This window comes from Rhodamnia argentea, chromosome 10 (genome assembly GCF_020921035.1).
Source record: "Rhodamnia argentea isolate NSW1041297 chromosome 10, ASM2092103v1, whole genome shotgun sequence".
Classification (NCBI taxonomy): Eukaryota; Viridiplantae; Streptophyta; class Magnoliopsida; order Myrtales; family Myrtaceae; genus Rhodamnia; species Rhodamnia argentea.
In genome coordinates this window covers 18,524,515-18,550,401 of record NC_063159.1, presented here as the reverse complement: position 1 = coordinate 18,550,401, position 25,887 = coordinate 18,524,515, and the positions used below count along the sequence as shown (strand labels likewise).

The 25,887-nt window shown below is 39.4% G+C and overlaps 2 protein-coding genes across 4 annotated transcripts; one reads left to right on the top strand and one right to left on the bottom strand.

The window, feature by feature from the left end:
* Positions 1-66: 66 nt before the first annotated feature.
* LOC115752286 (homeobox-leucine zipper protein HDG2-like) lies at positions 67-5,675 on the bottom strand. 3 transcript variants are annotated; one of them, XM_030690404.2, is made up of 14 exons: positions 5,357-5,674; positions 4,814-5,197; positions 4,614-4,761; positions 4,048-4,286; positions 3,834-3,951; positions 3,457-3,645; positions 2,804-3,247; positions 2,566-2,667; positions 2,227-2,427; positions 1,953-2,127; positions 1,473-1,744; positions 1,085-1,180; positions 597-987; positions 67-461 (listed from the first exon to the last, which is right to left on the bottom strand). In XM_030690404.2, the coding sequence occupies exons 3-13, from the start codon at positions 4,710-4,712 to the stop codon at positions 604-606; spliced, it is 2,319 nt and encodes a 772-aa protein (XP_030546264.1). In that variant the 5' UTR covers positions 4,713-4,761; positions 4,814-5,197; positions 5,357-5,674; the 3' UTR covers positions 67-461; positions 597-603. The 3 variants fall into 3 exon arrangements, with proteins under 3 accessions (XP_030546264.1, XP_030546263.1, XP_030546266.1); XM_030690403.2 differs by having other exon boundaries at positions 4,614-5,197; XM_030690406.2 differs by lacking the exons at positions 4,614-4,761; positions 4,814-5,197 and having other exon boundaries at positions 5,357-5,675.
* Positions 5,676-17,373: 11,698 nt separating this feature from the next.
* On the top strand, positions 17,374-18,424 carry LOC115752346 (vascular-related unknown protein 1-like). Its single transcript, XM_030690485.2, has 3 exons — positions 17,374-17,685; positions 17,811-17,882; positions 18,000-18,424. The coding sequence occupies exons 1-3, from the start codon at positions 17,374-17,376 to the stop codon at positions 18,171-18,173; spliced, it is 558 nt and encodes a 185-aa protein (XP_030546345.1). The 3' UTR covers positions 18,174-18,424.
* The last annotated feature ends 7,463 nt before the right edge of the window (positions 18,425-25,887 follow it).

Here is a 25,887-nt window from a genome sequence, read left to right as displayed (position 1 = left end):
CAACTGCTAAAATATGCTGATCCAATGTTTGAGGAGCCAAGTTAAAATTGCTTGGACATTAGCACATCAGTGACGAAAATTTTGAGAACATCTAGTGATGCGGTATAGTTCATATCAATGACACTTGCAGTGGGGGGTTACTATGAAAGGGAATTAAGAAACCAGAAGGAACTTCTGATGGAGCACACAAGTGAAAACTTTACCACTACAGCTCTGAGCTTCCTTAAACTAATCAAAGTTCGCAAAACTTGGTTAAAAGAAAAGCCGTAACACCAGAAACGGAATGTTGCGTGTTAGTTTCTCTGTCTTCACTTTGTCCTGGGAAGTCAATACCCGAACCCTTTAATCCTTGCAAGTAAGGTGCGATCTTGACTTCTCCGAATTCGATATAAGCTGATGTTTCTGCTTAAACATAGTTGCCGTTTGTTCTTTCTTCACGTTACTTTAGCGATGTCCTATATCTGCAAAACATTGCAACCCAGCTCCGTTTAAAGGAAATAAAAAATAAAAAATCTTGTGCATACATTTCTTTGACTGAACCAAAATAGCATCAGATAATGCTTGCTGCGTACTTTCTTTTAAGAATCTCAACTTACCTGGACATTAGACTGCAGAGTTCAGCACTTTGCACGACAATGAAGCCCGGATCCTCTCGACGGTACAAGCGATCAAATTGTTAACAGTCGCAACCGACCCAAGAGAGAGCTTAGCTGTAGGAACGGAATCAACCAGAATCTGGAATGCCACTGTGAGGAGAGACCCACTACCAGATCCCACTGCCTGTTGATCGTCGCCACCTTGCACGGCTGAACCGTCGGGCAGTATTGCAAACCCTGAGGGAAGGAGCGCGACGTAGTCTGGATCCCCGCCATTCAGTACCACATTCATTGCAACGATGTCCACTGGAGCGTAAATCACGAAAGAACCGGCAGAGTCGGTGCAACTCTCTTGCAAGATCAGCATGTTGCTTTGGCTTGAGTTGGCACTCTAAGAGAACATAGCAAAGAGAAGGATGAGATGATTGATCTTGTAGGATATGGAGATTTGGTAAAAGTATTGATAATGGAAGTTTTTGCAAACCGACATTTACTCGGAGTAGAGATACACAGTTGCCGGTGTCCCTGCCGTTTGCGATATGTGCCATTTCTTGAACCGCCCCTCCGTTCGAGAGAATATCCCACTGTATTGCAGTAATTATGCAACGATTTAATCAGCAGTGATAGGCAATCTCGGATCGAAGAAGACAGCAAAAAGAAGAAACTATGTTTTTCCAGAATAACAAAACTAGATCACAACAGGAGTCTAGCCTCCAATGTCATCAGGCGTCTAGCCTCTAATTTTCCAGAATAACAGGCAGATGATCTCATTTAAAGATAACTTTTACAACTACCTTAGAACCGGGAACCTAGAGACAAGGACGGACTTGGACTTGGTATCAGCATATATAACGGAGGGAAGAGGGTATTTGATACCTCGCTTCGAGAATTCTCGTCACGGAGGAAATCGAAGACTCTATTTGGCAGCACCGGAAGCCAGAAAGAAGTCGCGGCACTCAATACTATACCGGGTGGTCTACCTGGATCGTCTATACTTTTCCTGGTCATGACCCTCACGTCATCGGCTCCCGTCCCTGATAATGTCGTCCATGTGTGAGCCGTAGACGCGCTGACTCCGGCGCAGAAGCTTATCACCATTCTCTCCGCTAGTTTTAGCATGCTCTTTCTCCCTTCTTGACTCGTTATCACTGCCAAATGTGAGTGAACTCGGGAGTTGAAAATGAGTGTACCAACTAGCAAGACCACCTCTAACAAAACATTCATTAGCTAGCACAAAAGACTTCATGGTTCTTTAGCTAATGGCAAACAGAAACTTCAGCATTTTACAACGGTGAAGTAGAAATGTGCGTATAATTACTATAGAGGGATCAAAATAGAATCGGAACATGTCATTACCGCCGACATCAGTGTTAGGAATATTTGTTGCCATGGCGCTCGTAAGGCGTTCACATTGTCTGTCTAAGGTGGCGACCCACCGTTTAGCCCCAAAGGCGTGACCATAATTAACAAGCTGCTTGTACAAGCTGTGGACTCCTCTATCATCTACTTCCACATTCTCAACCCATGTAACCTAGGGCACATTGATAGAGTAAATAAGTATGTATCAAACCGAATTGAATGCTTTGAGTTACACTTGTAGTCCTAGTTACAACATGGAGACTCTTCTTACCTTGGAATATCCATTCGGCATTTCTTGAATCACACATCCTGAAGGCCTTCTATGGCATCTGACAATCGAGCTTGGGCGTAAGTGGTCTAAGGAAACGTCGACGATGGCCCAAGTCCCGTCACTGTGCTGTTTACAGTACCGAACAAAGTAGACTTCGCGAGTTGGAACGAGTGGTGTAGGAACTTGAAATTCAGCTGTCATCTGCATTAATTCCATTTAGAGAGCTTAGCAAACAGAATTTGTAGAAAAACAAAGGGTTATACATGCTCATGTGATTTTGGACTATCAAACAAAGTATGATCCTAAGTAATAGTTCGATAGGTAAATAAGTAAGTATACCACTTGCAAAGCTCCATTGTAGTTGCCAGCTACTCCAGTTGACAGCACTTCCAATGTTGCCGCTCGTGAGACGATGCTGGAGAACACCGTCGACCATTGATTCTGCAGGAATAGTAAATGCGAGATATCATTTCGAAAATGAATTCATTTTTTCGGTGCTGTGCGTCAATACCTAGTCAAAAGCAAGAAATGCTTCACGGTTTGGAGCACCCAGGAAGAGAATTAATAGAACCCTTACCGCATCCATGAGGATCTCAACAAGGTTGATGTGATCCATAATGACAACAATACTTTCTCGCGAAGCTTCGGTGCTAAATCCAGCAGGCTTCGGCCCCATACCTCGAGGAAATGTTTTCATGTACTCATCTTCATTTAGCACATTTGATGAAGTGCCATCCAAGCTCACGCTCCAGAGGGGCTCTCCCATCTGGGCCATCCTGACCAATTCCTCCATGGCTGCGACCGCCAACTCGATGATCATTGGCTTGTCAGCTTCTGTCGGGGCGCCAATCGACTTGAAAAGGTCTCCAGCTCCATAAATCTCTCCTCCTACGCCAGATTGACCCCCAAAACCTCCGACTCCGAGCTCGAGCGGACGAGGAGGAGCCGGAGAGGAAAGAAGAGGATAGTTCACCACTGGCTTGCCCACATATTTGGCAGCAATAGCTGAAATCCTATCGATCTGCGTAATACATGGATACAAAGTAAGAATGTGTGCATTAGAGTGCGAGAATTCGACTTTTACGTTAAGTCTTGACTCATAAGTACCCTCAGTTCAATGCTTAACATACAAGACTTGTACTTATAAATTCTAACTTAACACATTCAATGCCATTAGTTGTTCTAATATAGCTTATATGTACCACAGAGAAAGGAAGTGCAACGATGTACCTCTTCTCTTAAGCGGGCATTTTCCAATCTCAAGTGGTGTTCATCGAACGACATCTCTCCAATGGCCGTCGGCCCTCCACAGTTGGGACATGAGGCAGTGCTCAGTGCCTCTCTGTACCTCATGTTGTCAGCCCTAAGCTTCTCATTCTCCGCTCGGAGCTGTGTGTTCTCGCCGCGCTCGTGCTGCGTCTGCGAGAGAGAAGAAGAATAATGCACTTTACTTAGTTACAATCAAAGGCTGTTAGCAAAGCTAGCACTATATAATAAGCATATGTTTGACTAGGGCAAAGCTCTCTTCCCATTTTAGAAAACCAAAATGTTGCAATTACCCGTAATTTTAGTGTAAGCATGTTGGTATTTTCGGTAAGTAAATATACCTTCATTTGAGTGCGCTTGTTTTGGAACCAAAATTTGACTTGCAAAGGCGCTAAGCCCAATTGACGGCTGAGTTCCTTCCTCTGCTTGTCATCTGGATGCGGACATTCCTTGAAAAAACTGCCATATTTTTCCCTCGAACCAGTTTACCAAAATGATATGGCAATTAAAAACAAAAGTTTGCGATTATGTTAACACAGGGATTCAGCAACGCACGCTTCCATCTCTTGGATCTGATGCTGGGTGTGGCGATGGTATCGCTTCTTCTTATTGGGACGTTGAAGATCCGGTATGTCATCTCCGGATTGACCCTCCTGGTTTTCGCTCCCTGACTTGGTGCTGATCTCGAACTCTTCGTCCTGGAGACGGGCAAGTTCGCTCTCCGATGCGGTCGGATGGGCCATGTCCAACGGGTGGTGAAACTGATGATGGTGAAGGCCTTCCATCATGTTTGGCTGCAAAAAAACATGTACGTGTCTCTTTTGTAAGGTGATTTTGCTATGTTGATGTGCCGGTCTTCTTCTGACCATTGTAGGAAAAAATATATATATTTTTTCCGTATGCAAGAGATGACTTATATGCATTCTTGAATCTCGAGATGGTTGTTCTGTGGATCGAAAAATGAATCCCATTCTTTCGGTAAGTAAGATTCGAGTTTAGCAAAAGCATTAGGTACTGAAGATCAATCACAACATAGTGTTCTCATTTTTTACTCTCCTTAATGCACCGACAGAAGTGAGGGTGATCATAAGAGGATAATAAGGGCACAAAAATGAGCTCACCTGACCGAGGGTGAGCCCGGAAGATGATCCATATCCATTGGACGCGATCATTGGCGATGACGACATGTTCCTTGCCGGAATCATGATTCCGGCTGGCATGTTAGCGAAGAAGCTAGAAACCCTAGTTCCAAAAGTGAAACCAGTCCTGATTACATTCTCTTCTCTCCTTCAGCACTGTTGAGCGAAGGAAATTATTTGAGACTTTCTGAGTAACTCGTAATGCTAGGCTTGACCTTTTTAAACCCCTAGATTGTCCTAATACCTAGGAAAACCAACGGTATTCGAGCTAACCCTGAGATTTTGTCCGGAATTTCTTCGCCTTTTTTTTGGGGGGGAGGGGGATTAAGTGCCAATGCACGAGAAAGCAGAATTAAAAAAAAAAAAATACTAAAGATAAAGCCAGAGGGTAGACATTTTTTTTTTTGTGTGAAACGGTCTGTTTTGGTGGACAAAAATCAGGCTAAAAGCATATGAAACGCCTCCTAAGATGTCGGAGTGAATCTAACGAGACATTCTCCGTCTTTCCTTTTCTTTTCCAAAACATTCTCCGGGAAATTTTCTCTCTCGTGCGCGCTCTCTTACATCTGCAAACAAGAAAAGGAGAGAGAACCCCAGTAAATATGAGACTCGGTGCAGGCGTTTTGCATCAAGAAAACCGTGTCCCCAACAGTGATCTTGCAAGATCAGAGCCCACTCTTTTGCTTAGGTATAAGTTTAATAGCAGGAATAGAAAGAAGACCTACCTCAGTAAAGCCTTCGATATTGGAGAAAGCTTCCATAAGAGAGGTTAGATCTGGTTGTTGGGTTGCCCTTCTTTGATCAAAAGCCACTGTTTCTGGTGGGTCTCTCAGGGTTGTTTCGTAGACTGAGTTGGTGGTGGTGGTGGTGAGAGAACTAAGAACGCATACATGCGCAAGAATGAAGTGGAGAGAGAGAGAGAGAGAGAGAGAGAGAGAGAGAGAGAGAGAGAGAGAGAGAGAGTTGAGGTTGGAGGGGCAGATGCAGAGAGAAACGAAAGAAGAACAGAGAGAGAGAAAGATAGAGAGAGATGAGGAAGAAGAGAGAGAGAGAGAGAGAGGGAGCAGATGGAGGAGAGTAAGGCAGAGAGATACAGAGAGGAGGGGGAGTAATTGCAGAGAGTATTGAGAGGGTGCAACAGCATTTAATGGCGGAGAGGGAGGTGTAATTGCTGTTTCTGTATTGATATTGATATGAGAGAGAGAGAGAGAGAGAGAGAGAGAGAGAGAGAGAGAGAGAGTTGAATAAGAAGAAGAAGAAGAAGAAGAGATGAGAGCATGGTGCATCGAATGACGGCTACCAAACTCCCAATACACATAACTTGGAATACGTATACGTGTAAGTATCTCTCCCAATACACACACAAATACACATTTCTCCATCTCTCTTCCGGCTATTCATATTCATACCGCTGTCTCCATTCAGACCCGGTAGCTTCCCACGTAGAGAGAAATGAATAAGCATTATCAACTTTCTTCGCTTTCTCAAATTTTGCTGCAATGTATCCATACTCTCTCTCTCTCCCCCCCCGCGTCTCCTCTCTCTCTCTGTCTCTCTCTCATGCTTCTTTATGACAATTAAACCTTTGGAACCATCTCCTAGGTAAGAACGGACATTATTACTAGCCAGGTGCACAGAATAATTTCTCTAGGGCTTATCTTGATAATTCGATAATCATCGAGTCGTCCTTTGCCCTCTGGATCCCAAATTGGAGATTTACAAGAACCCTCGCAGAGCACAACTAGTGTTTTCTGATTATGCATCTGATCGGTCGATGCGGAAAATCCTAGCTTGCTTCATGGAGCTGTTATACTAGCTTTGATTTTTAGGAAGCAAAATTAGGCGGGGAAATTGAGTGTTCGTCACTAGGAAGATCAGTGTTCATCTACAAGCTTACGACTTGAACACCAACACTTTTGAGAGCATCTTTTGAATTCGAAATTACTGCAATACTCCTGAATCGACAAAGTTTCTTTGCGTTAGAAGTTACTACAAAACTCCCTAGTCAAGAAAATTGCACGTGAATTTGAATTGTACACATAACCCAGATAGCTTTAGACACTCATATTTGACTCATAAATAATTTATATCCACTCGTTTCCAAAGTCTAACTATGTTGTACTCACTACTTATGCCTACATTTCATTATCCCCACGTCCAACATAGGTTGAGGAATAAAATGTGATTTGCGATATGCTGGTGTAGACTCATCTAAAATTGTCTACATATTCTATGTCGCTTGTCTACATGTTTATATGCTCTTTATGTGAGGTCTCACTCCATCCGTAAAAACTTTCGGTGCTTAGTTTTGGAATTAGAAGCCAAAAAGAGCTTGGGGATACATGATATTTAAATTGAGGATTATCGACAACCATCATTTTAAAGTACCATGTTGGAAGATATTCGTGAATAATAGTAACTAATGAGCATGGATATTTGATGTCACTTTTGCATCCAAAACATTGCAATGTCAACATTTCGATTCAAGAAAATAGCATGATCCGAATGAGATCCCTATTAGATTATCAAGATCACCCATCGATTTTGATTACCCGTACCATCACGCGAAAATGCAACAAATAGCCATAGAAGCGTTGCTCAAAATGTATATATCTCTAACTATATGCAATAGAAGCAACCTCAATAACAAGAAGTCCAATTGTTAACGCTTTTAATTAGTATGAATGATGCGAGTATTCGTCTACATGTGATAAGGACAAAAGTGTGGTCTATCCAGATATTCAATATCATTATCAATTATTGAGAAGCAAACAATTAATTTGGGTGATAAGGAAATGAATTAGTTCCAACCACATGACAATATCAATGTTCCTAGTGTATCCCATGTACGTTAATATTCAAGATAAGTTGAGAGGTATCTTAATTAGTATATACAATTACTACATTAGGTTGTCACCTCCTAAGAGGATTGATACTCTCGGTGATGACCACATTAATTTACAAAATTCTAGGGAATTGATATTTTCTTTCTTTAGAAATGAATCATATATTCATCATAAGTTGTCAGAAAAAGAATCTAGCGTATAAGAAAATATAATCGTGTTAAAGTATTCAAATATTAAATGACGCATTCATTTACCACCTAATTTTTTTTAAACAACTAACATTGATCCCATAAAATTTTACATAATATCATAACAGGAGATCCCGAGTTTAAATCCTTCAAATTTACTTGTTTTAAGACTTATGCTAAAGTCCATCTCACGCTTGAAAGGAAATGGTAAAACACTAACATATTAAACGATGCTTTATCTGACCAAAAAAGAAAACTATGTTTTTTTTTTTCAGTCCGAAATTATACATACCACTTTGAGTGATCACTATCACCTAACTAGACAACATATAATGCGGATACTATGAAATTAATTGTGGATAAGTGCACTGGAAATCCCCAAACTTATCATGAAAGTGCAATTAAAATCTAAAATTTTCAAAAAGTGCGATGAAGTCCTAAAACTTGTCAAACCGGCATAATTAAGTCATTCCGTTAATTCCGTCTAATTGGGCTAACAAAAAATGTTGGCATAACTTTTTTTATTATTTTTTATTATTTTTCGTGGCAATGACATGGTTAAAGCGGCGTCATTTTGGCCCAAGTTTGATTTATTATTAAAATTTTAGATAAGCTAGATTTTAATAATAAAAAAATCTAGAAACCAGGTGGCAAGCCCACCATCACCTACAAGAGTCGGTGATGGTACGGAATGGTCGGCAGGGGTCATCGGACCCTCACCGACCATTCTCCATTTGGGCGATGGTCGGTGATGGCGGCAGTGAGAGCTGCAAATCCTAGCCACCTAGTTTCTAACTCCCTCTTTTTTTAAAAAAAAAATTTAACTTAATTTTAAGTTAATTTTAAATAAAATTTGTATAAAAATTCAAATTTGGATGAAAACAACGTCATGTTAGCCTTATGTTTCATATTTTAGCCATGTTATCGCCACATAGCAGAGAGAAAATACTTTAAAAAAAGATATGTCAATATTTTTTGTCAACCATATTGAATGGAGTTAACAGAAGGACTTAATTGCATCAATTTGGCTAGTTTTAAGACTTAATTACATTTTTTTTTTAAGTTTTATGACTCAATTGCATTTTTGTGATAAGTTTTAGGGTCTATAGTGTACTTGTCCCAATTACTTAATAAGCCACTTAACATAGCTTCGGAAGCAAATTTAGCGTTTGCAAAAAGGAATTGCTCCTAATTTATAGCTCATAGAGTAAATGTCAATACTCGCGGGAAAATGCCTTGCACGTAAACGCGTATCTAAAGCATGACGGGGCAGAGAACTATGGAAAGAAAATACACCGACTTCCACAAATTTTTCAGACTCAATTAAGTAATTCCATGCTAAGGGAGCTTCTCCATCATGGTAGCTTTGATTGAATTACGGAAAACAATTTGAATTCCTTTTAAATTATGAGAACATTAAGAAGATCTTATGATAAACTAGTGGGTTGGCTTATGGCTCGTATAGGCCTGTTGAGAAATGCGGGATTTCGATAAGCGATTGGTCGGAGTCATATTCTTTCAAGTAATATAAGCGATCATGTTTAGGAAAATATTTTTTAAATTATTTATTTTTCGCAAAACAAGAGGAACTTTGGATGACGGTGTTACTATTTCAGACCTATTTTGACTTTGTTAGTTGCAGCCATATTCTTTAAAGTGACAAATCCAAATATCATGCTCTTGGAAAAAGCGAAAGAGAATCAACTCAAAATTTGATTCGAATGGCTTGTATGGTATGGTGATGTGGTTGATGGCATGTGAGGGGCAGCTCATCATTGATGATACAGGTGAAGGACCACACCAATCCCTCTGCCCTCTCCCTAAATTCAATGTGGTAGGCCCTTCCCATTGTGCTCCATGATTGATTTTTTGCTACCGTGATTATGTGTTACCACCCAATATAATTCTTTTCTTTGTAGTTAAACCTCAAGCGCTGAGGAAAAGGGTTAGTACGTAAGACAAAATACAAGCCGTAACTCAATGCAAAATGGGTAAACTGAAAATAGCAAGTTGTTGCTAAGCAACTCAAATGAGAGTTGGCAACTCAAAACTAGTTGGTATCTTAATCGGTGGAAAGTTTGCCAAGTCACAAAAAAAAAACTGAAAGCCAAATTAATGTTGGTAACTTGATCGAAGAAAAATTGGTAATCACTTTAATTGAGGTTGGTAATTTATGAAATGAGTATTATATTTAGAAATATTGGTTAGTAAGACAAATAAAACAGATAACTAGAAAAAAAAAAAAACCTAGTAAATTTTTACAAATAATTATTGGTAAGCAACTCAAATGAGAGTTGATAATTTAAAATGAGCTAATATCTCATTTGAAAAAGGTCTGTAAGTCACATAAATAATTTCATAAAATAGTTGATAAATTTAAACTATTTGTAAGAAAGGTAAACATAAAGTGGATAAACAATAAGAGAAATTTTTTTTCGTCATGGATAATGGAAGTTGGCATTTTAAAATGTCAAATAAAAATCATTAACCAACTCAAATTGCTTGGTAACATTATTTGTTTGGTAACTTAATTAGAGAAAAGTTGTAACCACTTTAGCATCGGCTATTATAAGTTTACACAAAGTGGGTAAATTTAAAAAGTTGGCGACCTTGTAAAATAAAATTGCTAACTCAATCAGAAGTAGATAATACAATATAAAAACAATGGTAATGAGCAACTTGGGAGAGAGCTGGCAACCTAAAATTAATTGTCCCTTAATTGGAGAACCATGATAAGTCACTCAAGTTAAAGATTGGTAATTCATATAATAGTTAGTAAATTTAAGTCGTTGATAAGAAATATAAACAGAAGTGTAAACTGTAGAAGTAGTTCTTTTATTTCTAAAAGAAGTTGGTAATTTAAAAAGTGATAAATATAATGAAAGTCCTAAAACTTATCATAAAAATGCAATCGAGTCCTAAAACTTTTACAAAGTGCAATTGAGTCCCAAAGCTTGTCAAATTGATTTAATCAAATACTTTTATTGACTCCGTCTAATTAGGCTAACGAAAAATAATGACGTGTTTTATTTTATTATTTTTCTAAAGACACGTGATGATGATGTGGTACTCATTAGACGCCACGTCAAAAAAATATTCAATTTTTTAAAATATAAATTAAATTAGATATGTTTTGTCAGAAACCTAAATTAAATTAAAAAATAAAAGAGCTAAAAATTAGAAAAAAAAATAAAAGAAAAAGGAAAAACCCAAATGCAAATCAATGGTCGGGGCTAAGTCCTCGCCGGTGGCCACCGCCACAACAACCGAGAAGGGCTGAAGGAAGTCGTTTGGGCCTTCCCGAAGCCCCGAGCGAGGCCTTGCCGAGCCCGCTAGATCAGATATGGGGGAGGGCGAGACCCCCTTCTTAGATATGAGCGAGGGTCATGCCCTCCCCTATATCGAACCTAAAATATCGAAATGATCTGAGCCTTGGACTTTGATGAAGCTGATTTGCATGCATCCTTAAAAGGACGGGTGGTCAAATTGAGGTTTGCATTCAAAACATGCTGGAAAAATACGAGGTTATATTAGCATTGGTCTTTATTTTTTGACTAGTGATCAAGCTCATGTCGAGGACATTCCTTTCTGAAGATAGATGCATGCTAATTAGATCATTCCATCACCCCGGCCAAATTCGCTCGATGTATCAATACTCGGAACCAAAGTCTCAGACTTCGGAATGATAGAAACGTCTGAAGCGCATTAAATCCAGAGGACCATAAAACGGCAAGCATCAACCCCAGTTCAAATCTGTCATTCATCTTCATTCAGAGCAATTGATGAAGATGCCGCCACGTCACCTTGAACTTTATAGCCTCTGGATGCTGCTGCGCTCAATCGGGCTAGAGATCAGTGGGACACAAAACGACATTTTTTTAGGCTTTTGAGTAACACCCATCTGGAATATTCCCATCTCCAAATAGGCAGAACCACAGATAAACTTAAGGCTCTTCGTCTTACGCGGGGAAGTGCGGTTTCGGGGTTGATCCAAATTTCACATGATATATGAAATCCACCCGTTGAAATCGATTCTCCAATTTTTATAATCTAGAATATATCCTGCATTCCAGGGTTTACACAAGTTTCACATGTATTCTTAATTTTTGCGATTTGCATTGAATCAATACCTCTAATGATCACCATTTGCTGCTACAATCCACCTAGCATAACTTGTATTTAGAGAAACGAAGAATCTGAAATATTACAAAAGTAAAGTTTCAGTTATAGATATTGCTAGAAATGTAAGCTCGTACTAGCAGTTTCAGATTACTTACTCATCATTGGACATGGAATATCGGATGAGTGCGCAAAGATACAGAACCAAAAAATCACATAGATTTGTTCCAACTTCCACACACCTAGAAATTGTCTTGCATATCTTGGAACTTGAAATCAAGATCTGTTCCAATCGGTCCGATTCTCCAATTCTAGATTCTACTTTGGAACCATGCTCTATTCCTAATCTTACGAATAAAACTGAAGGATCTGTATGGACTCCACGACCATGACCACAGCAACATTATCTTTGGAGTCCTTTGACCTCCAAGAAGACAGACAACGACCCCCTATGTAAATGATCAGCGTACGCCGTCTAAAGTGAAAAGCATATTAATAAGCCGCTGGATTGCAAGGACATATAGCACGCAAATCTTATATACCATCAGCATATGTCGAAAGATATGAAATTTACGTTATAGAAAACTTTTCGAAAATGATCATTTCAATGCATTCTTTTAGCCACACCTACATGGATTAACAGAGATTTTTCTTTTGTCTAACCTAGCCACAGCCTTCCAATTCCTATGCATCACAAAAAGAGCGGAGAAAACACCACTCGCCCGTATTTTGCCTAGCGTTTTATCTGATCTACGAGACGGTGAGATACTTCACGGATTCAAATTCTGCATCAAGCTATGTTATTTGATGTTAAATTGTGGGATATAACGAGCTAGTTTCCACAAAGTTTGGTCCAAATGGCACCTCCGCGTCTAACTATTCATGGACACATAAAGCTGAGGATAGCATTCAAACCGGCAGTTCCGTGTCATTTCAAATACTTGCCCGGACTTTTCGAAAGATAAAGCGACGCTTCTGTTCGTTATCATTTTGCTTTCCCTCCTTTTATTTAAAGCCACAGGACGTTATTGATCAACAATAATTCCTCTAGGCGTGTCTCGGCACTCTTTGATCATAAATGGAGTGACATTCTGTGTGATAAAAGGGAAAAGATGCATTTATTCCTACGTACCCATCACATTAGAATTTATGATCCTCGTGATACTTAGGTAGCTGAAGAGTGCATGCTTGAATGTGACACTGTATGCTTGCACATAACTTTTTATTTATTGCTGTTGGGCTAAGGCATGATGGTGTCTATGCTTAATTAAGTATAATTCCTCTTCTTCTCTTTCTCCCCGATTCCTTGCTTCACATTAATTGGGTTTATTTGGTTTTTTGACCTGTGCGATAAAAAGCCGACCGGACTTCGTTTCGTTAGAGGGGTCAACAATTTCGCGATTGCTAATGCGGGAGTTATGTAGATATTTCATGATTCACCACCATTTAGTGACCTCCTAATGTTATGCAAAGTTCTAATAACAAAATTAGGAGTATACTGTGCATTGCTCATGCTTCACCCTGCCTTGAGCATCGAAAGCTTTTACTTGAACTTCCGAAGATAATGAATGAAATTTGGTGAAGGGTCCACATCACCCATAAGAGGCTCCTCAACATGGATGCATCTCACATCTGTCCTTCATCGGTGAATTTTTCAAACTTTAAGAGCGTGAGAGCTTCAAGTTTAATTCACAGCGAGAAGCAGAAATGTTAAATCCTAACGATGTATGGAGGGGTTGTTTCTCTTTCCTTTTATCAGTCGAAGATGGACAACGAACGAATCTGGATGTATGCACGGTCAGATGTCAATAAGAAAATATTCTCTCAAATAGTGTGTAGTCGATATTCGTAGTTTATGCACTCAAAACTTTTCTCGCGATCGTGCATATATCTGTACATTTTCTGCATATTTAAGCCAACAGCGTCATTTGTTTCGGTTTTTGTTGGCTTTTCCAAATGATCCCTACTCTAAATGATAAAAAGAGAGAAAGAAAGAAAAATGGTTCGAATCGACATTTGCAGTAACTTTCCACTCTCCACTTTCAATCAAATCCTTTCTCTAGTCACTAATTTTTTGCCTTTTTTCAAGCCACGTGACAAGAGTACGAGGAGACTTCTTACTGATCGATGGAGTCCAAAGAAGGAGAAGAAAGTTAGTCGTTCCCGCTCGAGCGAATGCTGCCAAAAAAAACTTACGAAGCGGAGCCAACGCTTTCAATCTTGAGGGAGACCCGGCCGACGCCAACCTCTTTCTTATCCATGCTGGTGTGTCTGCCTGGCTTTTTCATGGTCCCATCAGGGAGTTGCCAAAGGCAAGTGGGGAAATCTCGTCACTTGTAATTGACTTTGGCTTCCTCCGTCCATGCTGATGAGGTCAAAGCTAAACAGCGAGTCTCTTCCCTTTGGCTTTGGCCAAGTCAAATTTGCAGAAACCCTAGCTCATTTACTCCACCGTGACCGACGCCCATTTGAAGTTTCCTTTCATATGTTTCCTCTCCTAGCTTTTGCAATGTAGTTGTCCCATTAACGAGCAAAGATCCTTTAAGGGAAATGCTCACCCGACACTACTATCATGGATGACATAATCTCAACCTTAAATTCACATGCTATCACTGCGTGTTTTGCATAAAACACTCATTGATTTGAAGATCGTGTGGTAAAAAATAACAGACAGATCTGTCGGACTGTCAAGGCATCGCCTTCCATCATGTAATTATGTTCATGCTGATTTTACGCCACTTTGGTCTTCCGGATTCGATGCTTTATCTATCCATCTATCTTCAATGAAAGTTGAGCAAAAATAGAGTTTTTCTATAAAGGGCGTGTGTCCAAATCATAGGAATGCATCGCTAATGTCCTATTCTTTCTATCGGGATCTCTCGGCTTCAGAGTGCGTCCATCGAGACAAGTGATTAATTGATCGAGAGAATCTTAGCACCATTTTTCCTTTTTCTTTTTTGGCATTACCTTCTTTTGAATTAGGGAAAATTTCAAAAAAAGGCCCGAAGTCCTCTCATTTTTTCAAATAAATGTCTCAAGTGAACCTTATTTCAAATAAGTGTTTGAAGTGCCCTTATTTTTTCAAACAATTATCCGAAGTGAACGTTGTTTCAAATAAGGGCCTGAAGTGGCCATGAAAATTTAAAAAAGGACTTGATTTCAAGGGTATTTCTATCTTTTTCTATATTTGATTTTTCTTCTTTTTTATTACACTTTTCCTTTCTCTATTTCTTTAAAATTTAACATCTGGCCGCCACCCCACCGCCCGACAGGGGGGGGGCTGCGGAGGCCGATGGGCTCACCAACGACCACACCATCCAGAGGCAAGGGCCACCTGGCCCTCCCCAAAATCTGGAGAGGGTCGGGCCCTCTCTTAGACCTAGGAGAGGGGTCGATGGCCCCCGCCTTGACTAGGGGAGGGACGGTGATCCCCGCCCTAGTCAAGGCAAGGGCTATCAACCCCCGCCCGATCCCGGGTAGGGGTCGTCGACCCTCGCCCAGATTCGAGAGAGGGCCCGACCCTCTCTCGATTTTGGCGAGGGCTAGAGGCCCTCGCCCGCTAGACCCTTGCAAAGGTGTCGGCTACCACAGGTGGGAGGGGCAGCCCTCTCGCCGGTGTGCCTATTTTTTTCATTTTTTTATTTTTAAAAATAAAAAAGGAAAAAAATAGAGAAAAAATAAATCAAAATGAGAAATGACGAAAATACCTTTTAGACTAGGCTCTTTTTTGAAATCCATGGCTACTTTAGACCCTTATTTGAAACATATTATGTCATTTCAAGTCATTATTTGAAACAAAATTCACTCGAGGCCCTTATTTGGAAAAATGAGAGGATTTCGCGCCCTTTTTTAGAATTTTCCTTTGGAATCATTTCAAATTCAAATTCAGAAGCGATCGGAATGGATCTAATGAAATTAGAAGGCGAGCACGGGGACGGGAAAGGAAAAAGAAGCCCATCAATGCATAAGGACAGGGCTTTTGAGCCTTCTACGGCCCAACACAACATCGTGCAAAACTATCCAATGGCCATATCCCAACGACTACTCAAAAGCCAATCTCAACATTTAGCCATCCTTTATGTTGAGAAAAAAGGAACGACTTTTGAAAAAACAAATATTTTTTTAAAAATGGTTGATTGTTTCGCTCGAAATAATTAATCAAATATTTTTTTTTAAATTATCGATAACAGCTCTTGTTTAAACATTTTCGTTGAATGATGAAAATAATTCCTACACTTTTATAGAAAAATATTTTCCAAATCATTTATTCTTCGCGAAACGAACGGAGCCTCGCGCCTCATAAATTGACGTCACATGAAGACTACTCTTGTCATGGATCATGCACAGATTGTGTATCCAGCTGTGAGAATATGTTAGTTTTGTTGTACTCACGGCTTTAAGAGCGACCCGTGAACTACTATACCTACCGATGCTTCAATGGACCAATCTAAGGTAACTAGCTAGGAATTACGCTTCGGTTTGATTTGTCTCCCGGACTACTAGGAAATTAATTGGAGGGGGATCAAGATTGCGTGCCAAATCATCGCTAAATCTCCCTTAATTATAGTGTGGCATTGTACTAATTGGGCAATTACAACAGAGTCCAATATCAAGGTCCACGACTCGTTCCATTTGTCCTCGATGTTTGACCTAATCAATTGATACATTAAACGGAGTCCTAGTCCTCCTTTGCAAAGTTCTCGTGCATAAAAATAGTGTGATTGAATATGAATATATATATATATATATATATATATATATATATATATAAAAAATATAGATTCTTTGAGAAAATGAAATTTATTAGGTAGCAGTGGTCAAAGAATGAACTATGCCCCAAAATTGGATATTGGTTCAATGAAGGTCAAATGTCCCAAATATTTTAGTTAGTCCATAGATGTCTCCGTCCAGCATAGCATATAGAATTTAGTTTCAAATGAAGATGTATCTATGATACGAAAAATGAATGTCGCTTTTCGAGTTTCATTTTACCTACATCATTGGCAATCGTCGATCCATCCATACAATATGAATTACTTATTATCCTTTTTTCTAGACTAGCTATTACATGCCCAATTTGAAAGTTCATGAAATCTCTCCCTCTTTCTCTGACTTTTAGTTCAGTCTACCTAGCACCTGTGATTCTAACGTCCCCGCACCAATTTTCTTGCCATTGTGCTGCATGCCCAGTGGGTGACCGATCAACAGATACGATGTATTTGGAGCTGGACCCAATCTAGTGTAGGCAGGCCCAAGATACTCATGAGCTTTGCCCTTTCAAAGTTTCGACCACAAAAGTCAACTCTTCCTTCCCCTCCCCGTCCCCTCCATTTCCTTTGTATTTTCTTGCACGTTCTCTTGCCGCTTTGCATTTCTGTTGCAACTGCTGATCTCAACCTCCTCAACTCTCTCTCTCTCTCTCTCTCTCTCTCTCTCTCTCAATCAATGGGGCCCCGGGCCAAGATTCTCATCAAATGGCTTGGCTTTCCCCCTTTCCCTGTTTCTTCCGTTATAAATCTCTGTCTTAGAAAACAACCTTTCAACTCCTTTCTTTGTGCTCACCCCTGAAGAACTTCCACCCCCCCACTAATGGAGGAGGAGGACTCCAGATCGATGAAAAAGCCCATACCCGACGGCGAAGGCAGTGAAGAGAGTGGTTGGACTACTTATCTCGAAGACTTCTCTCGAAACAGCGCCGACGGAGGAGACAATAGCTTCTGCTCCACCTTCAGAACCTTGCCTATGGTTTCGGACGCTGCTTCGTGTGCCATCCACGGGAACGCCGTCGCTGAACCGAACCCTCCAAGGAGGCTGAGCACGATCAAGAGGACGAGGACCAGAGAGATCACAGACGAAGATCCACTAGAGGACACCGCAACTTCTCCCGTGAACAGTCCCAAGGTCTCTGGTTAAAGCTTCTGCTTCATTATGGATGCGGAAAACTTACATTCTCTATAGAAAGAAAACCCTTTGCTCTGTGTCTGGCTGTTGTTTTACTTGAATTTTGGCCAAATGGGCATTTGCAGATCAATCATCTAAAGCGGATGGAGATGATGGGCACTCGGATGACAGATGATCCTCCTCTTCATCATGCGCTGGTGGAGTTACTAACATTTTATTCTTGTTTTTATGCCTTCTCTTTTTTTGGGGGATTTAAGAAGGGTTGCCTCTAAACTAATCTTCTGAACCGACTTCCATTAAATTTGATATGTAAGGGTAACGGGGGTGCATCGGAGAGCTGCATGGGATTGAAGGTGAGAGAAAGCAGCGAAAGCGAGAAGACGATGTGCGGTGGGGATGATTGGCAGAAGTATGAGTGCTCTAGCTTGAGGAAGAGAGGGCTTTGCTTGGTTCCTTTGTCCATTTTCATGAACAATCGGCTTGGTTGAATTGATTCCATCTCCCTCTCTCTCTCTTCTGTGCCTCCCATCAACCGTGTAGAAACTTCTGTAAATAAGTTTACCGTTGATGGTAATTCGGCCCAATGCTTCTGTCTTTTATTTGTGAACCCCCATGTAAATCAAAATTGTCATTTCGACTTCCTGTGTTCGATTATGTCCTTGTTGTCATCCCACGTAGTTTGATTTTGTTCATGTTGACACATGCGGAAAATACATGCAACATTACTCAATTTTACCCTCCTTTTTTTTCTCTGTCGAATGGCTCATCATGGTTTTTTTTTCTTTTTCAAGTTAATGCAGGGAACATTCGTATTACAGTTGGGCGAACAAGTTTTTTTTTCTTGTCGACTGAACATGATAAATGGGTGCATTTTATCAGGATTAATTTGACGACTTAACATTTACGTATACATATCAATCCAACAAACATTTTACAGTTGTCACTTCTTTTCAAGATATCAAGGGCTGATATGTGGTAAAAAGTATGTTACTCCTTTTTTTTTTTTTTGTGGATGATATAGAAACTCATTTTGTTTCATTTCGACTGAAATAGTTTTAATTAGGAAGTTTTAATAGTGACCAAGAAGTTTATTTCGTACAACGTATATGCAAACACGACACATGCGCATCTTTGATACCTTCATATATGATATGGCGGACTATCTGCACATTTCAAATAAGTTACCACATTATTTAGAAATTCTATTTTGTTTTTCTGTTAAGTGACCAACTTATTTAGGGTATTTAATTCATTTTTATTTACTTATTCTTTCATTATATTTCTCCCCCTCTTCTCGTTCCAAACTGTAGCATTTTGTTAGATAAATCGAGGTCCCTACAAGGGAAAACCTTACTAACTCCCACATTCTTAGAAATAACACCACATCCACCGAACCCTAGCTTAAGAAACACTTGCGTTAATTAGCATATGTTGCGACATGTGTTCATGGACATTATGTTATGTGTTATATAAACATTGAAGAGACATTTATTCTATATGGAGCGAAATAGCTATATAAAATTTGAGAATGTTGGGGGCAAATACGCGGATCCCACCCACTAAATTTAATTAAGGAAAGTATAGTGCATTAGCTCATCCCCAACGCTAGCAGGCCAGTTTGAGACCCCTCCATGTGCACCAGCATTGAAGGCAGGTGACCACTGCAAGGGAGAAACCGCAGAAGTTGTTGAGCGCGACCTTCAGCTAACATACTTCATTTCTATAAAGAAGAAAAGTCCACTTCAGACAGATGAAAGTCAGGGAGGGGGTTCTTTGAGAGCTTCTAAAAGAACTGCGCAGTCTGTGATGCAGTAGAAGTTTCTCTCTCTCTCTCTCTCTCTCTCTCTCTCTCTAGGGTTTTGTCATTAATATATTCACTTGGACAGTTAAGAGGTAAAACTCGTTTAACACATGCTTAATGCAAAGATCCTACTGCATCAGAAATCACACCCAGATTCTTGTTCAGTGTGATGCTTCAACACCCTTAGTATGCACCATAACATGGGATTTGCTCATTTTTTCTCCGAGAGAGAAAGTACTTGGCGAAAGGGTTTTGTCACGCGTTTAAGAAGTCTTTTTTCTTCCTTCTCGAGTAAATAACAAAGAAGGTGCGGCGTACATCATTGCTCCTCTATATGAACAAATGGACTTATGCGCGACTCTCGAGTGAGGTTCATACGGAGAATATGTGTCAATGTCTGTTTATTTCACAAGTCAGTGTCGCTAATCGTGTGATGTGAAAGGAGAAAAACTAGCACTTGACAAGATAAAAGGATTGAATTTGATCTAATTCGGTCGTGTCCCATGACAAGAACCATTGTTTTCCTCTTTGGATAAGCATTGACATCTAATCAAGAAAAGTTAGATTGTAATGAACAATTGGCTTGAAATAGCTTAGCAAGAAAGGTTAGGTGATCAATCACATAATGACTAAAACGACCTCTACAGTGATTTGATTTTAAGGGTTTGGAGGAGTCCAGAGACTAGGTCTATATGTAAGAATTATCACTTACAGAGATACATTACCTTTTCCTCAAAATATAAATCGTTGCAACATTAATGTATAAATGCGTTTTGGTCATTTAATAAACTAGATTAATAATTTTGGGGATGGTTCCTCAACTTATTGATTAATCCTCATGATGTGCGCATCAGGCTTCAACCCTAGACATCAAAAGGGCAAAGCACGTATATTATAAGGTACATGTTGACATGATATTCAAAGATAAAGGACGATGTTGCCCTAGATAATTGCTAATTCCTGCAAAAATCAAAGGAATAATCTACGAAATCCAATCCTAATTCGGCCCCTTTAGCAACGACGACTCGAGTCGGCTTGAAAGAATAATCAACCGACCATCAAAATCCTCTCTATATTCCCCCCCCACGTTCTCTTCGTAAACTTTCCTTTAGGCCCTTTTGTTCTAACGTTTTTTAAGTCCCAGTGGAGATGGACTCCAATTTCTTGCGCCAGCTACAATTTTTTGGAAAATTATAATTAACTTTAGTGCTCGGCAAAATAATTCAATTAGGACATGATTAAGTAGATTCCGTTACTCAACCTTTTATTCTGTGCTTTGTTGGGTAGCTCAACGACCGAGTGGGAGTGTCTATTTTCACAAAGGTGTACCCTAAAAACAGTGCGACGTGTTAGAAAATTTTGAAGAGCAAGCCCGGCCAATTTATATGACTCAATCAATGCGACACGTGTTTACTAAGTTAAGATGACGGACACAAAATTTACTACGAGCAATTGAACATTTCGGTTCATGGTTCCTCGAATCAATAACCCAATTTGGTAAGACTAAGATAATCATCCTTTGCTAATCCCAAGTTTTTATGTTGCTAACCAAAATGAATTTGTCAAATCGAGTCAAACACTCAAATGACAGGCGGTCAGAAGTGCAGAAATAACACTAGAAAAGTAGAACATTGGATTGATAAGTTGGGAGCTTAGTGCCGGTGCTCTGACCAAAATGGACAAGGGCTTTCAATGAGGCCTCCGAAGAAGAAATGGATGGTCTGCCTGCGTGATTCCCGGGCATGTTCTCAGACAAGTACCTTTGAAAAAACAGAGAATTCTAGATTAACAGTTGGAGAGTGCTTGTGCTTCATTAAATTGCGATGGCCCATTAAATTGAGTTAAATCATTACCTTATTGGAAGATCAAGTGCAATTTGCTTGAGACCCCGAAGCTTGATCCTCCCTTAAAGTGAAATTTGAGGAGCATACTCTTTTTGTACCAGTCAATATACATTATATTGTTAGGACTGTGGTCTATTGTGCATGGTCATTATCATCCCAAGCTCGAGTTATGGGAGACTAGGGATATATCTAGATAGTCACACTAAAATAGCATCTTGGACTATTTTCGTCTGTTCTATTTCTAAACCCGACAAGGATAGGATGTGATAGGGAAAGCCACATGAATGATTTTTCAAAATCGTATCTTGAGTGGAATCAAAACGGGGAAGAAAAAAGTTTAGATACGAGGTCCCGATCAATGGATAAGGACAATTACACTTATGTTGCGTTTGGTATGGCGGAAACGGATCGGCGAATGGAGTTAAATGGAAAAAGAGCGGGATGGAATGACAATTTCATGAAATTGTGTGGTAAATTGTGGGAATGAAATGAAATGCGGAGTTTTGTGTTTGGTGGTGAGAAGTAGTGTTGTGGCAATGGAATTGAATAGGAAATTTCCAACGGATTCAATTTAACTTGTACTTGCGTTAATTGTGCTTTAATAGATATTTCTAGAATAAAATTAAGATTAACGGTCATTTCATAACCCTAATATTGATCGCTAATTAAGATGTTAATCTTCGACAAAAAAAATTAAGATGTTAATCATAAATTTTGGTTAAGTAGTATGACAATTGAAATATATTAAGTATAATGTAGAGTTGTTAATTATCTAATATCAGATAATCGTCCTATTTAAATCTTGCGATGCAACGTATTTTGTCTTTTCCTTAGTCTGAAACTTTGATAATACACATATTTTGACAAGTAGATATATGAATAAGTTTTTCCATAATATTATCAAAATGGTATGAAGATTTTAATGTTCAGTGGAAAAGCAAAAAGTTGCCTTTTGATTTTTAAAAAGTATAAACAAACAGGCCCTTAAAAAAAGTGATTAATAACTAGTAACAATTAGTATGTTTCTTTATCTAATAATTTCTTTAGTTTAGAAAAGGAAAGGAATAATGGGCATACCACGTATTTGTTGCGGAGAATTACCAAAAAAATCTTTAAAATATTATATTGGTACCAATTGAGATATAAATTTTTCAATTGGATCAATTTAATCATAAACCTTTTCGTAATGGTACAAATTTAGTTCATCCGGTCAATTTAAGTTGGAAACTGCCGACGTGGATGTTGACCGTCCTACGAGGTCTCCCTCGTCGGTCACGAGCAAAGGTTGGTATTGCCGAGTAGTTTCTAGTCAAGGGGAAGCGTCGACGAGGCCCCCCTCACCAGACCGGCAAGCCCAACCCTCATCTAGGCCAATACGGCCTCGCCTACATTGCCCTTGCTCAAGCGCGGCTCGGCCTATGGTTAGCAGGGGCGACCTTGTGGGATGGCCAACGGTGTCATATAGAACAGCCGGCGTCCACGTCAGTTTTTTCCGAATTAAATTAGATGGATGGACTGAATTTGTATCAATACAAAAAGGTTTAGGATTAAATTGGTTCAATTAAAAAGTTTAGAACTAAATTGATATTAATGTAATATGTTTCAGATTTTTTTAGTATTTTTTTCTCCACAAAGAGAAAGACGGAGAGATACATTTACTATTAATATTGTTTGTTAGCAGTACTAATATTGACTATTGTTGACAACTCGCCGCGATGGTGATCCCCCTGGCCGACATGGTGGTTCTTTTTCCCCTCAAACTTGGGATGTGTTTGTTTGAGACAAAGTATTTTTTAGGAATTTATTTTCCTAACTTTTACCCATTTGGTTTGTCGAAAATGACAAGTTAACCGAAAACAATTTCCATCAATGGAAATATTCGTGCATAAAATTAGGAAAGTGAATTCCCCAATCTGAAGAGGTGTAACACTTTTTGAAATTCCTACTCTTGAATTCTTTAATATTTTAACATCTTATATTTAAATTTTTTTCTTTTTAATTTAATTTAATTTAATTTTTATTTTTTCCTCTTTCTCCTTTTCTTTGTTCTCTTTCCCTCGGCTAGTCACTAGGCCTCAGCGATGGCTTGTGATCTGCCATAGGCCTGCACCGGCAAGTCAGGCTGAGCCTCGTCAATTCCGACAAGCTTGTGCTTGCCCGATGTGCAACCATCGTCACCACGTTCCCTTCCCTCGACACTATCATCACAACCTTACGACCTTTGTCAATTAACACCACGGTACGACTTGAGTTATGAAAGAGAGATCTTCAAATCATGTCAAATGGGTAACAAAATTTCCGCAGGCAAAAAAAAAAAAATTGGAACATGTTTTGTTATGGCCATGACAGCTTGCGTTTCCTAGGTTAACCATTTCCAAATAGTATCATATGAGGTCGCGAACCTTGTATATTTTTATGTTTCCTATTAATCTAAGCTGAATTTCCTCTCTATATTCTTGGAATCAATTCCATTGCCGGCCCTCGAAGTCTCCAACCACCATCAATCCTACCATAAACAAGAGTATCACCACCCGAAGGGGAGAGCATAAAATCCATGGACGTATCTATGAACTCGTCTGTTGTGTCTAGGAAGCACGAAGGACGACCACAAAGACTTTCTTGATTCAATTGTTTGAATTTCGTGTGTCTTTATTTTAATCAACATGTCTAGAAACTTACTCTTGGAATGGATGGACAAAGTTTCTAGAATCACGAATAATTTGCGCTCGAATAGCTGGCGGTAAAAGTCAAACAAGTGGCCTAGGATTGTGGGATCGTTGCCATTGTTGGGGACTTTCCAATCACATTTAAACATCTCGAACGAGCTCGGAAATCCCGTCTGCCAATTTTCCTAAAAGTGAGCTAAACCAGAACGATTGAGTCGATTGACCTCTGGTAACAGGCCACCATATATGGCATTTTTTCAAGTACGCATACCACTTATGTTACTGTTAGTATGGATATTAGTTAGACTTATAAATTAACTACCAATCCGAATCGTTAGTCGATAAAAGCGACTAACATGAAAATAGGAAATAAATGCATGACTTAGGTATCGTCAAATAAGAGTCTAGTGGGAGAAAATTTGGTCTAATGCCCTCATAAATCCTCAATTTTAAGTCCAGTCTCAATTCTGCCATAAACTTTTTTGTCTAAAAAAATTTCAAACTTTCACTCTAGTCCAAAATATGCTCGTTCGTAAAAAATCGCCACTAGTCTCTTCAAAATTATGAACATCAAAGCTAGTTAGAGGTTCATTATCGGAGTTCACGTCTTCATCAATAGCTTCACCCTCATATAGAGTAACAACAACTTCCTGACATGGATAATTTTGAAGAAAACAATGGCGATTTTTGGACGCAGAGGCAGATTTGGGATTAGGGTGAAAGGTGGAGGTTTTTTTTAGACAAAAAAAGAAGAAGAAGGTGCAGAGCAAAATTGAAATTGAACCTAAAATTTGAAGTTTATGTGGGAAATAGCCCGAGAACGTTTCCCTTCACAAACAATGTCAATGCAAAGATATATCTCTCTCTGTTTTTTTTTTAACTATTCTTTTACCTTAGTGAATTCATCATAAGAAAGCTAATGGTTCCACAGATGAACATCAAACGTCTCTGCCACGCTATATGTGATAGACAGCCATGCAAGTACGTCGTCTCTCTCTCTCTCTCTCTGCACTGTTCACTAATCCGATTCTCATGACGACGAAACGCCATTTCAGGTAACATCATATCTTGTTCGAAAGCGACGTTTAATGCAGATTTGAATGTGGTTTTGATTAATACCGGGTTTGAAACGGCGAAATCCATTGCAGCTGAGGGAAAAAATGTGGATTAGCACATGGAGTGTTTCTTACATCAAATGTCCAATTGCTAATTATTTTATTTAGTAATAACCTGATACGCCAATCGTGTCAAAATAATAATAATAATAATCAACGTCATTAATACATGAGTTTAGTGATAACAAACATGGACTATAATTTTAACTAATAACCTAACATTGGTAGAGCGAGAGAAGGAAAAAGAGGATTTTTTTTTTTTTTTACTATAACTATTACAGTTTCAGTTGTAACATGGATTCCACTATTGTTCCTAGGAGTGTGCAACCGGATTGGGTTTATCCGAAACTCGGATCGGACCACTAAAAAAACAAGGTTGAGAATTGGTTTATGTTCAAACCGGTCCGGGAACCGATTCCAATTTTTGGCAATTAGTTGAAACATGTCTGGTTCCCGGTTCTAGGTGAAGACCCACCCGGACTGGTTTCAGAATCAATTTTTAACTCATGATTAGGAAAAAAAAAAACCTATCTCGCTAGCCAACCTTATCTTACCTCCTCTGTTTCGTGTTTCCCAATCCCAACTCGTCATGCTCTCTCTCTCTCTCTCTCTCTCTCTCAAACACACACACACACACACACACACACACACATTGTGGCCATCATCGGCGCCGCAAAGACACAACACAGCTCATCGTCCGATCGTTGTACCCAGTGAGCTGTTCGCATCAAGGTATGCGCAATCGCAGGAGATCCTCCGTCGTTCGATATCTCTGT